This window comes from Vicia villosa, unplaced genomic scaffold, assembly GCF_029867415.1.
Source record: "Vicia villosa cultivar HV-30 ecotype Madison, WI unplaced genomic scaffold, Vvil1.0 ctg.004470F_1_1, whole genome shotgun sequence".
NCBI lineage: Eukaryota > Viridiplantae > Streptophyta > Magnoliopsida > Fabales > Fabaceae > Vicia > Vicia villosa.
The window spans coordinates 12,119-24,088 of record NW_026706444.1 but is presented as its reverse complement, the minus strand read 5'-3'; the positions used below and the strand labels follow the sequence as shown (position 1 = coordinate 24,088).

The 11,970-nt window shown below is 36.9% G+C and overlaps 4 protein-coding genes across 4 annotated transcripts; 2 read left to right on the top strand and 2 right to left on the bottom strand.

Annotated features, from left to right (window-relative positions):
- Positions 1-4,121: 4,121 nt before the first annotated feature.
- On the top strand, positions 4,122-7,800 carry LOC131642088 (protein FAR1-RELATED SEQUENCE 5-like). The gene is made up of 4 exons (XM_058912371.1): positions 4,122-4,268; positions 4,653-6,897; positions 6,984-7,064; positions 7,160-7,800. The coding sequence occupies exons 2-4, from the start codon at positions 4,660-4,662 to the stop codon at positions 7,451-7,453; spliced, it is 2,613 nt and encodes an 870-aa protein (XP_058768354.1). The 5' UTR covers positions 4,122-4,268; positions 4,653-4,659; the 3' UTR covers positions 7,454-7,800.
- Positions 7,801-7,856: 56 nt separating this feature from the next.
- LOC131642087 (uncharacterized) lies at positions 7,857-8,694 on the top strand. Its single transcript, XM_058912370.1, has 3 exons — positions 7,857-7,897; positions 7,994-8,192; positions 8,292-8,694. Exons 1-3 carry the CDS (start codon positions 7,857-7,859, stop codon positions 8,532-8,534), a joined length of 483 nt encoding a protein of 160 aa, XP_058768353.1. The 3' UTR covers positions 8,535-8,694.
- A 447-nt stretch (positions 8,695-9,141) lies between these two features.
- Positions 9,142-9,843, bottom strand: LOC131642089 (uncharacterized). Its single transcript, XM_058912373.1, has 2 exons — positions 9,721-9,843; positions 9,142-9,632 (listed from the first exon to the last, which is right to left on the bottom strand). The coding sequence occupies exons 1-2, from the start codon at positions 9,829-9,831 to the stop codon at positions 9,372-9,374; spliced, it is 372 nt and encodes a 123-aa protein (XP_058768356.1). The 5' UTR covers positions 9,832-9,843; the 3' UTR covers positions 9,142-9,371.
- A 62-nt stretch (positions 9,844-9,905) lies between these two features.
- On the bottom strand, positions 9,906-11,355 carry LOC131642086 (uncharacterized). The gene is made up of 4 exons (XM_058912369.1): positions 11,263-11,355; positions 10,775-11,080; positions 10,374-10,661; positions 9,906-10,260 (listed from the first exon to the last, which is right to left on the bottom strand). The coding sequence occupies exons 1-4, from the start codon at positions 11,277-11,279 to the stop codon at positions 9,906-9,908; spliced, it is 966 nt and encodes a 321-aa protein (XP_058768352.1). The 5' UTR covers positions 11,280-11,355.
- Between the last annotated feature and the right edge of the window lie 615 nt (positions 11,356-11,970).

Genomic DNA, 11,970 nt, shown 5'->3' with positions numbered 1-11,970 from the left:
AAAACCAGGACACAACCAGTTTGGGTGTGGATCTATACCTTTTTTTCATTATGGGATAGAAGGTCGTTAAAGACACCTAGGATACACCACGGAAGCGTCGACATCTCATGTAAATCACGAATCAAGTCCCAAGCTTGTCTTCATCTAGTCCTTTCCGGATACCCGTAGTAACACGTAAGCCTCCAATCCCCTTTCACAACATATTGCACCAGGATACTAATGAAGTTTTCTGTTAAAGTTGAGAATGCTACACTTATTGCTATTATTCCACAGTACTACAATGCCACCACTTCTACCCTCCACATCCACCGATAAACACGCGACGAATTTTAAGATAACACGGATACTTTCCAACTTGTGAGAGTTAGCAAGAGTCTCAGACATGAACAAAATATCGGGATGGTATCTACGAGCCAGCGTACGCAAGTTGGGAATCGCTCTCGGGTTGCTCAAGCCCCTGCAATTCCAACTAAAAATTTTCATTAGTCCCGGCAATCCTGAGTGCCAGGACTTGCCGATAAAAAATACTGATGTTCCTCATTTGGTGCACCCATCTTAACAAGGCCATCATCTCTTTTTCGTTTCTTCTCCGTCTGCGTTACCTCTAGGGAAATAAGATTATTTGATTCAGCCGAGGTTAGGACATTGTTATATGTAGCAGTTTGGCTGGGTGGGATAACAGGTTTGGTAAAGGTAGCATAAGGTATAGTATTTTTGGATATGGCTTTTTTTGTCTTTTTTAGTACTGATTTTGATCCTACGAAGCAGCGGGTTGAGAGGTATAGAATTCCGGTTGGACTCAGTATGGGGGATAGATGTGGACATTTGTGGTGATGTGATAGGGGAATTAACGTTGGGAGGGTGGTTGCTAAATATAGATGACACTGTTTGGTTAGGATAGGATACGAGGTTTTTGAGGGGTTGGTTATTTGTGGCATTGATAATAAACTTCTTAGTAGATAAGATAGGGACAGATTGGCTGTGGGATATATTTGGAAAGTTAGGTTGGATAGAGGTAGGCTTAATAGTTGCAGAATGTGTAGTACCAAAAGTAACATGCAAGCCAACTTGGACAGAAGAAAAGCCAAGTGTAGGGGCTTGTGGTTGGAGGTCACAAAACGGCATGTCGACTGAAGGAATAATCTGGGAGTTATTAGGTAATGATTGCACATAATTTCCACCAGTATCAGAATTAAGAGCCAATGATTTCCCATTACCATCTATAACAGTCTTGTCTCTAACATTGATTGCATGCGGGGCCCCCATTGCCCCCCTATGAAAAATCACTCCCCTCAGATGGAACTTGGTCTTCACGCGCCTGGGAAACATCCTTAGCTTGTTGAACACTTCCACCTTCTTCTTCTCTTAACCACCGAGAATTTCCCTCACTCAATCTCCTGTTTTCTGCTCTAATTTTCGTCGACCACCCCGAAATCCCGTATCTTCTACAATAGAAAAACGAACAGCACATTTATACTCTGAATACCCAAGCATGCCACTAATAAAACAAAAAGGCCAAGCTTTTCATACTTAAAGCTTACTATGCACCACTCGCCGCCCTTGTTCTTCACTTTCGTATTTTTCTTTAATGGCACCCGCACATCTATTTTAACCCTCAACCACATATATTGATGCCAGAAACTAGAATTGTTGTTCTTATCGTACTCCACAAAAGACTCAATAAAATTTGCCATTGTTTTCCCTACTTTTTCAAGCATAAATCCAGCAAGCAGATTATGGATTTATACTCAAAAATACACATGGTAAAACGGTATATTTTCAATCTGTACTCCCAGCTCCACTTTCTCAAGGAACAAAAGGTGGCTATCATAAGACCAAGGCCCTCCCTTCTACGCCGCCTCCATATCCAGTCCGTGATTAAATTGAAATAAAAATCTGCCATCCATTGCCTCCTTGATCATGACTTGATTTACAGGCCTCCAAATATCAGCCATACGCGCTTTCATTGACTTCACATGAAGCGGTATGTCACTAAAGAATCTCCCTACCAAACAATACTGCAGATTCTCAACACTTTCGCCGCCGCTTTCGACATCAAAACAAAAACCCTTCACCATTGTCTTCATCCTGAATCGATAAATCCTCCAGACTAGGGCCAGCCGAAGATCTCGCCATCAGAAGGAACAGAGAAAATCAGTGAAATATCTGAACTGAGAACACAACAGCAGTTGGACCAAACAACCAAGAAAAAGAAAACAAACTTTTTACATAGAAGAAATATATATATATATATATATATATATATATATATATATATATATATATATATATATATATATATATATATAATCATAGGGGGTGAATTAAAATATTACACAATTATTTAGCCAATCGATGTAAATTTTATCTTAGGGTAATCCACTCATCTAATAAAAAATTAATCTACTTATCTTTTTGTTATGCAACTTCGTTTTATTTAAAAATTACATTTCAAATAAATGGATATGGATTTGTTAATGATTCAATTATTTTTTTAAAAGATCAAAATTGTAAATTTTGATATAACTTAACCAAATAATTATAATATTATTTTACAACGAGTAATGATTTTACAATTTTCTAGAGTTTTTGAATTAAATTAGAAGTTATTTTTAAGATGCTTTTGAAAGATGGTTTTTTTAATAAGTGATGATATTATTAAAACACAAGAAAGATTACAAGGAGTACACTATTCCCCTTCTCACCTCTTTATACATATAAGAGCTAAGGTATTCTAAATATGGAAATTATAATAGACAGAGAAAACATTAATGGATTCGAACTATTTCCAAGACACAAAAATATCGATGAAATACAATAATCAAAACTAAAAATATTCCTGTTGAACATTATCTCGTTCCTCATCAACCAAATATTTCAAACCACCGCTAACCAAATTACCACAACGGTTAATCTTTCATCTAAGTCTTTAATCTTATGATTAAAAAATAAGTACGATCTCAATTCATCCGCGTCTAAATCCACGTCGTCCCCAATCCAACGTTCCACCTTCTCCCAAATTCTCCTCGTCAGAAAGTAAGAATCAAAGAGGTGAATGTAATTTTTGTCTTCCCTAAAACAAAACACATGACATTTATCCCGATCGCTCATCACGATTCCTCTTCTCCTAATTGATCTCTAACTGGCAGTATGTTAAGCAAATACCTCCAGCCAAACATTTTAATATTAGAAGGAGCACTCAAATTTCACAAAAATAATAACGCCTCCTTTTCCCATTGATTCAACCCGGCCGTATCAACTCTCTTACGAATAAAATCAGCGCAAGCTCTCACCGAAAAACCCTCCTCCGGATCCTCAATCTAAGTGAAAACGTCTGAAACGTCCTGCTGCATAACAATTCTGTCCAATTACAACAGCAGCTCTGGCATCAGATAGCTCTCGCCTGCTACAGTCAGCTAAAACCAGAGGGCACTATTCCAGCCCCATAAACCTTGCTCCCAACCACCCGCCTCCGCCACTGCCATAAACGATCCAGCCTCTGCGTACAATTCTGGAAAAGCTTATGAGAGAGCCTGGTTACCTATCCAAGATCAATTTTGGAGTTGAACGTCAAAAAACTGTAAGAATGAAAATCATCCAACTATAAGTAGTTGTCATCAAGTCCACGTATTCGTCAGATGAATTGTCTCGCTCGTCTTGCGAGTTAAGCTTTCTTAACTTTTAAGTCTTTTCCAGATCATTCCTATATAGATCACTAAAGAACATTAATTTTTGAACCATAGTTGATTTGTAGAACAATGACTTTTAATTTTTGTTTTGATGATAACAAGATCTAAGAATAATTTAATGGGAAATTCTACGGTGCATTCGCCCGTTTGACTTCAGTGGTGAAGTCACTGTCTGACCAATCAGAATTAAGCCCTAAGCCCTAATAGTGCCACAGTGGACTGAAGCATTAAATGACCTTATTGACACTTACTGTGGTAATTTTATAGTTTATATATTGCAACTTAGTCCCTAACATATTAATATTGTTTTTAAAATGTAATATTTTTATAGACAAAATCAATTAAATTAAAACAAATTAATCAACTCAACAAATTAATCAACTCAACAAATTAATCAACTCATGTCCATCTCCCTCACTTCATCATCGTGAACAGAAATTGAAAATAAAAATTCTTCATCCATCATCTCATCTTGGCATTTTTTCCCAACTACAAACTCAACGCAACAGTTATCGTCTCATCTTGGCATTTTTTCCAAACACTGCAAACTCAACACAACAGTAAGCGTCCCATTCACAGGTTCGTATTGAGCACGCTGCTGCAAATGTAAATGATAAAATGGTTGTTATATTTGTTTGAATAGTTAAGATTTACTGATTTCAAATTGGGAATTAGGGTTTAGGATTGGGAATTAGGGTTTATGATTGAATTTGTTTTATTTACATGGGATTTATATTTGATGATTATGAAATTTTAATTTTGGTGGGTACCTTTGAATCAGGTCGATTGATTTAATAACGTAATAAGGAATTGTGATTGATGCTTGAAATTGTTTTCTGTACATGGGTTTCCTATTTGATGATTTGGAAATTTCAATTATGTTAAGTATCTTTGATTTGAATAGGAAATTAGGTACTGTGATTTATGTTGATTTTTGGTGTGTTAACAAATGTGTTAATTCAGGTTTACCATGAAAAACACCGACCATTATGATTCGTACGACTATCGATGCCGTGACAGTGGTACATCTGATTCTGAATCCGACAATGGTCGGGATGACAGTAATTCGGTGTCCAGTGCGTACCAAGGTTCAAGTGATGGTGATGGCGATGGCGATGGTGATAGTCACGGTGAAAAATTTGTTGAATTTGATGCAGTTGTAGGTGATAGAACAGTGAAAATTAATGCCCTTACTGCTGATGAAATTCGTGCTATGGAATTCGGTACAGTTGATGAAGCTAATGTGTTTTATTTCAAGTATGCTAAATGTAAAGGGTTTGCCATTAGGAAAAGTGATGTTAGGACAAGATCGACTGAGGATGGACAAACAATTATAATGAGGCAGTTTGTATGCAATAAACACGGTCTAAGAGATACAAAACACTTAAGGAGGCTTGATAGAAAAAGAGAACACAGACCTACGACCCGCACTAATTGTCCCGCTAGGCTTCGTGTGCATTACAACCCCCAGAAGGATATTTATGTAGTGACATGTTTTGAAGAGGCTCACAACCATGAATTAACACCATCTAGGTTTGTCCACTTACACCCCATTTATCGTGAGATTACTGCAGCAGATAGAGCTCAAATTGACGGTCTACAGTCAAATGGAATTAGAACTTGTCATATAATGGGGTACATGGTTGCTCAGAAGGGTGGACACGATCGTGTTGGGTTTACAAAGAAGGATCTGTACAATTATTTTGATAGTAAAATGCGTGCTAATATTAAAGATGGTGACGTTGCCGCTGCTATAAATTATCTAACTGTGAAGTCATCTACTGATCCCATGTTATATGGTAAATATGCCGTAGACATGGATGGACGAATGAAGTCTCTTTTTTGGGCTGATGGAAGCAGTAGATCTGACTATTTTTGTTTTGGCGATGTGATTGCGTTCGACACGACTTACAAGAAGAACAAATACAACTACCCATTCGTTATATTTTCAGGGTGTAACCACCACTCTCAGACAGTTATTTTTGGTGCTGCGTTGGTGTCAGATGAAACGACAGAGACGTATAAGTGGTTGTTGGAGTGTTTTTTAGAGTGCATGGAAAATAGATACCCAGCAGCAGTTGTAACAGACGGAGATGGGGCGATGAGGGAATCTATAAAACAGGTGTTTCCGGATGCGACACATCGTTTATGCGCTTGGCATTTGAACAAGAATGCGTCTGAGAATGTAAAGAACTCGGCATTTTTGAAAGATTTTCAAAAAGCCATGTACTCTAATTTTACAATGGATCAATTTGAAGAGTTTTGGTCAAAAATAATTAAAGAAAACGGACTTGAAGGAAATCCTTGGGTTGCAAAAACGTACGAGAACAGGTCACTATGGGCAACTGCATATCTACGTGAGAAGTTTTTTGGACGTATAAGAACTACGTCTCAATGTGAAGCCGTCAATGCAGTCATCAAGAGTTATGTCAGGAAGAAAGGCTGCATTTTTGAATTTATGCACAATTTTGATCAGGCTATGAGATCTTATAGAAACAATGAACTGATTGCCGATTATAAATCAAAGTTTTCAGAACCTGTGATGACTACTCAACTGCGTGCCCTTGAGAGCCATGCTGCGAATGTTTATACTATGGAGATTTTCAAGGAAGTCAGAGATGAAATAGTGAAGGCTGGATCATTGATTGTTAAGGAAAAGTTAATTCGCAACGGATTTAAGACTTATCGATTTACAAAATATTGTTGTGATAACTATGACGTAGAGGTTGTGTATGATGGTGAAACACTTCAATGTGAGTGTAGGTTATGGGATTCTCATGGGATTCCATGTTCTCATATGTTTGGTGTCATGAAGGAAGAACATGTTAGTCTCATTCCCACCGGTTTGATTTTGTCGAGATGGACGAAGGATGCAAAAATTCAGTACTTGAACATGAATTGTAATGGTTCTGATGATTCTAAAATGATTGAGCTAGCTCGGTTTGGTGCATATTGTTCTGCATTTACTGCCTTTTGCAATGAAGCTTCAAAAAGGGAAGGTGTTTATGGGGAAATAATGGGTGACATTCTGAAGTTACACAAAAAGTATTGCAGTACGGACGATCCTATTTTGGCATCGAACTCAGTTGTAGGTGATCCAAATATTGTGAATAGCAAAGGTGCTCCAAAGAAAAGAAAGAATGACATAAAATCTATTAGGCGATGTTCTAAATGCAACAGTAGAACTCATAATGCAAGGAGTTGTTCGGTAATTTCGAAAGCTATATTCTGTTCGTTTGAGTCAATCTGTTGCTCTTTTGATAAACATAGTAGTTTCTGTTGTATAATTTGCAGGTTGCGGAAAACGCGCCATCTGAACAAAATGTTGGTATGACGTCGCGGCCAGTAACTGATTCATTCAGCCAGGTTGTGAAGGTATTATGTTTTTTTTTAATACAAGCTCTGATATGCTGTATTAATTATAACGTGTTATTATTTGTATCACAAGAATAATTTGTTTGTTAAAACAGAACAAGAATGGAAAAAGAGGTCGCATTGGTGGAAGTAGTGTGCAAAATAAATGTACAGAACCACCGAACTCTCGTGGCGCGAATGTGACAGCGACTTCTCGTGCGGAAGTTGGAAGCACAAGCATACCCATGCCTGCAATGTATGGATTGCAACCCGTGTTGCCAGCGGTACAACCGATGTTGCATCCAATGCATGTACAACCGTTAATCCCACTATATCCAACGACAGTTGCGGAAAATTCGGGTTCGTGTTTCGGTAGGCCACAACGACTGATGAACAATGGTGGTACTTGAACGAGCAAATAAGTAGCTGTAATTTGACCAGGCATGACTTTGGAGGTGATTTTTAGTGGTATGACAAGGTTTAGGTTAGAATACATGCATCTATATAGGTTTTTTGTGTCATAGCATATAGTTTGTAAGTTCAGTGGAGTCAAATCAACACTGATACAGTTTATATGTTCTACTGTCAGTCACCTAATTCTATGAGTGCAGTAGTGGTTATATTACCATCATGCATTAATATTTTTTTTCACCTAAAGTTAATGCCATTGAATGAGGTTTAGGTTAGGTGTAACTATACCTATATAATTTTTCCAATATATATAGTAGTAGTACCACCAAGAGAGGAAAAAATAACATAAGGAAAAAAATCTTGTTATAAAAGTGAATTGTTAAGTGTTCTTGCTCTTGAGAAATGTCCAGTGGTGAATCCCACTCAGTGACTTCAAGTGATACGTAATTATGTTTATCATTTGCTTACATATTTGCGTTTACGTATAATTTCATTGTTTGCTTTGTAATTTTAATAGTTGCATGTTTATCTTTTTGAAGGATGGATGAACAATGGGCTGAGTATTTAGGTAATTACGTTTACGATGAGGTTGAACAGAATGTTGATCTCAGTGACATTGAAAGTGATGAAGGTGAAGAAGAGATGGATGAAAATTTCGGTGATCCCGTGGTTGAAGAAAATGGCATTTCATTCAATTATCGTGTCACTGCTGCTTGTGTAAGAGGAAAGAATGTTTTCGTAAGTAATCTGGACCGGTTATTTTAATCGACATGTTGGTATGTTAGATATGCATGTATTGATAATGATTTTGTGCTATGAAACATATATAAAATGCAGCACTTTCCATCTAATGTTGCTGCCAATTGGTTATTGCCGTTGCAAACTGAGATAGACATTGTCGATGTTCATACCGATGCTGTTTACCCATGTGTGTTGAAGACTGGTAGGAGGCCAGGGGAGAGATATCTTTGCTTAGGTTGGTATGAGTATGTTAAAGCAACTCGTCTGAGGGCTGGTGATGTTCTTGAGTGCACTGTGGCAGATCCTCCTACAAGAATGTTTGTTCGTTTTATGATGTAATACGAATAATTTTAGGCGTATAATTAAACTTGGTTGAAGATGGAAAGTAATTTTCTTTGATGTTTTGTTAAGTAGTTGGTATGTAGTTTGTTTTGATGTTGTCTGTTTTGGTGTTGAAATGAATCAAATGTTGAGTTTCATTATGTACGTTTGCAGTGTAATGAAGTATTGTATCTCTTGTGTATAATATTAAATTAAATCTTAGCATTTTGCATCATTCAGTTAGCAGTTTACTCACTACAAATATTTCAGATGAGAAGTTTCTTTTTTCTATAAATGAATAATTTGTTTTCTGATAAATCAAGGCATTAGTAACAAAAGCATAAACAACAACAACAACCATAAATTAGGTCATTAGGAACAGAAACGTGAACAACAACAACCATAAATTAGGTCATTAGTAACAGAAACCTTAATCCGGAAAATACTTTGCATATTCATGCTTTTTCATTTTTGCACCCCCTGAATTTTGAGCATTGCATGGGTTTTTGCATGGATCCTTACTCCGTACAAATACTTTTTGATATAAAAAGTATATAAATCATGCAGATAAACAACAGAATGTGCTATGATTAATACAACCACAAAAAGGGCCCAATCTTAATAAACTGGGGTCAACCATAAAATTTCCCAGCAATAACAATCACTTACATTAAAACTTAACAAACACATACAAAATACCCAATATACTTCACTTCACATCACAACTAACATTGTATCTGGAACATTATAAATAAAACTTAATAAACTTCCATAATTGTTTACAATATAAAATTATAATATTACAAATAGTAACTTTCAAAAAAACCATTGCAACTATGATCCTCCTCGGTGCCCCTATGGGGTTGCAGCCCTACGCTCAACATATACCAATATTTCCTCCACCGGTGGGTATCGGATGACAAAATGGAGTTTGTCACCGACCTTCAAATCAGCTTTCCTTACGTAATCAAACCACGCCCCACACAGATATGTTTCCTTCTTCTCTTCCCTCTTCTTTATCTCACAGTAGTATGGTTCACCCTTATCACAGTCAAGTAAAACAATGTTTGAAATTTGGCGGAGAAGGCAACTATCAATCACATTTGCTGGAAATTGCTGCAAAGGTTTTCACAGAATGTCAGATTCTTTAAAATAAACAACTGACTTCTGCTGTTATAGGAAATCAAATAAAAACAAGACATACCATCACATTCTTGCGCATCTTCTTTGCATCAAACACTTCTCTAACCCAATACTCTTCATCCTGATTCACAATGATCGTAGTGTACACCCTGTACCAAAGCCAAAACATCATATAAACTTTGTTTAGAAACTTCCAACTCAACATCGAAGCAACTTATTTCAATATAATATACGTTCAAAATAGATTTACCTATTGTTGTTGGATGATATACTTGTGAATTCATAGTCGACGCTTTGAGCATCGGGGGCTTCCGAAGAACCTATAGCCTTACCCTTTAGTTTCCCGTTACCTCCGGCATCAACTTCGCGATGACCTCCTCTCTTGCGTTTGCCTTCCATGCCCTCATTGATCACCACACCTTGGGTCGGACGAATTAACCTATCTTCGTTCTGCCAAAGTTTATTCTTTCCTTTCTCCACGGAGAGCCTGTCGTTGATCGTAGACCTGGTAACCTCTTGCACATAACGTTGTCTGGAAACCCCCTCGCCAGCTACACCCTTTCCCTTCGCTTTTCCCGACACCTTACTATGTTTATTACTCCTACCCATGGTCCAATCAAGTAAAGAAACGTTAGTATCATACTTGCTCCCTAATCATATAGGTTTTTATGGTAAAATACGTGTTCATATTCATAAAACACACTTCAGATTTACCTCCTGGATGCAGATGATTGGAGAGAGGCCCTGTAAACAGATGCATGGTAGCTTTTTCTTGAATCGACACCAGTATTGACTGGAGCACTTTGAATGAGCTCCTTGGCAGGTTCCTTTAGTGGATCAAGTCTGTATTTTGCTCGAAGATTACACACTTCCACCTCCACGGAGAGCCTGTCGTTGATCGTAGAACTGGTAACCTCTTGCACACAATGTTGTCTGGAACCACCCTCGCCAGCTTCACCCTTTCCCTTCGCTATTCCCGACACCTTACTGTGTTTATTACTCCTACAAATGGTCCAATGAAGTAAAGAAACGTTATTATCTTACTTGCTCTCTAATCATACAGGTTTTTATGGTAAAATACATGTTCATATTCATAAAACACACTTCAGAGTTACCTCCTGGATGCATCATTTTGGAGAGAGGCTCTGTAAACAGATGCATGGTAACTTTTTCTTGCATCAACACCAGTATTGACTGGAGCACTTTGAATGAGCTCCTTGGCAGGTTCCTTTGGTGGATCAAGTCCGTATTTTGCTCGAAGATTACACACTTCTACCAACTGTTTACAAAATTCTTCGTAGCTATAAAATTTCCTGATCTTTTTTTTCTGGAGCAATCGTTTTTTCAAATACAACTTATGACATAGGTACATCTGTTGAAGTTTCTTTTCATCAAAATGTTGAAGATTGAGTTTATCAGCTCTGCAACATTATAACATGCAACACACATTGTTTATAAAATCCTGAAGATTGTATCAAAAGCCCTAAAGTATGTAAAATCTATGATATTTAAATCAGCAAATTTGCGCGGTATTCAAAAACCCTGTCGATTTGGATATCAGAAAAGCAGAGATGAATTAAAAATGAAGAGAACAGATACTAACCTATCTGAAGAAGACATGATGTTGTCTGAAATCGAGTGTTGTTGTTGGAGTGGATGTTACGCAAAGAACGACAGCTAAACGGTGAGAGAGAATGCAAAAGAAAGAGAGATTAAAAACCGAACAGTAAGCATGCAATGTTACCTTTACCAACTAATGATATACCAAATCTTCGGTCAGATGAAAAGTTGCAATGTTACGTTTACCAAGTAATGATATATCGAATCCTTTGTCATAGGCGTGATATGTTTTTTCAATATATTAAATACTTAAAATTAATCAAGATTATCATTTTCTTATTAAAAACAAACACAGGTATTCATTTTCCATTATCAGTTTTCTTTTCTTAAAAAAATAATAAATAAGTTAGATCATTGGTAACTTAAACATAAACCTAGAAATTAAAAACCATAGATTAGGTTATTGTTCCAGAAATTACATTAGATAAATTAATCAGACATTTTAAAATATGCAATGACAATAATAATCCAAGAAAAAAAAAACAAAGTCTTAAAAATCTTGGACATTTTCCCTTCATTTTGCAGTTTCATCTCCATCTGCTCTCCTCTCCTGTCTCGAAGTTCTTTAACAAAGCAATGCAAATCCTTCAAAAGCTCTGAGCAGCTGCAACATATTGACCCACTGTGTGTTGTTGCGTCGTCGTGCGAATCCAGAATTACATTTCTTGCATCCATGGTTATTTTCCGATCA

Excerpts from the sequence above, each read along its gene's own strand:
- LOC131642088 (XM_058912371.1), top strand. The coding sequence starts at position 4,660 with ATGAAAAACACCGACCATTATGATTCGTACGACTATCGATGCCGTGAC. Across the intron at positions 6,898-6,983 it reads ATAATGCAAGGAGTTGTTCG|GTTGCGGAAAACGCGCCATC; the intron begins GTAATTTCGAAA and ends TATAATTTGCAG. Across the intron at positions 7,065-7,159 it reads CATTCAGCCAGGTTGTGAAG|AACAAGAATGGAAAAAGAGG; the intron begins GTATTATGTTTT and ends TTGTTAAAACAG.
- LOC131642087 (XM_058912370.1), top strand. The coding sequence starts at position 7,857 with ATGTCCAGTGGTGAATCCCACTCAGTGACTTCAAGTGATAC. Across the intron at positions 7,898-7,993 it reads TCAGTGACTTCAAGTGATAC|GATGGATGAACAATGGGCTG; the intron begins GTAATTATGTTT and ends ATCTTTTTGAAG. Across the intron at positions 8,193-8,291 it reads TAAGAGGAAAGAATGTTTTC|CACTTTCCATCTAATGTTGC; the intron begins GTAAGTAATCTG and ends TATAAAATGCAG.
- LOC131642089 (XM_058912373.1), bottom strand. The coding sequence starts at position 9,831 with ATGATGTTTTGGCTTTGGTACAGGGTGTACACTACGATCATTGTGAAT. Across the intron at positions 9,633-9,720 it reads AGATGCGCAAGAATGTGATG|CAATTTCCAGCAAATGTGAT; the intron begins GTATGTCTTGTT and ends AAACCTTTGCAG.
- LOC131642086 (XM_058912369.1), bottom strand. Across the intron at positions 10,662-10,774 it reads CAAAATGATGCATCCAGGAG|GAGTAATAAACACAGTAAGG; the intron begins GTAACTCTGAAG and ends GACCATTTGTAG. Across the intron at positions 10,261-10,373 it reads CAATCATCTGCATCCAGGAG|GAGTAATAAACATAGTAAGG; the intron begins GTAAATCTGAAG and ends GACCATGGGTAG.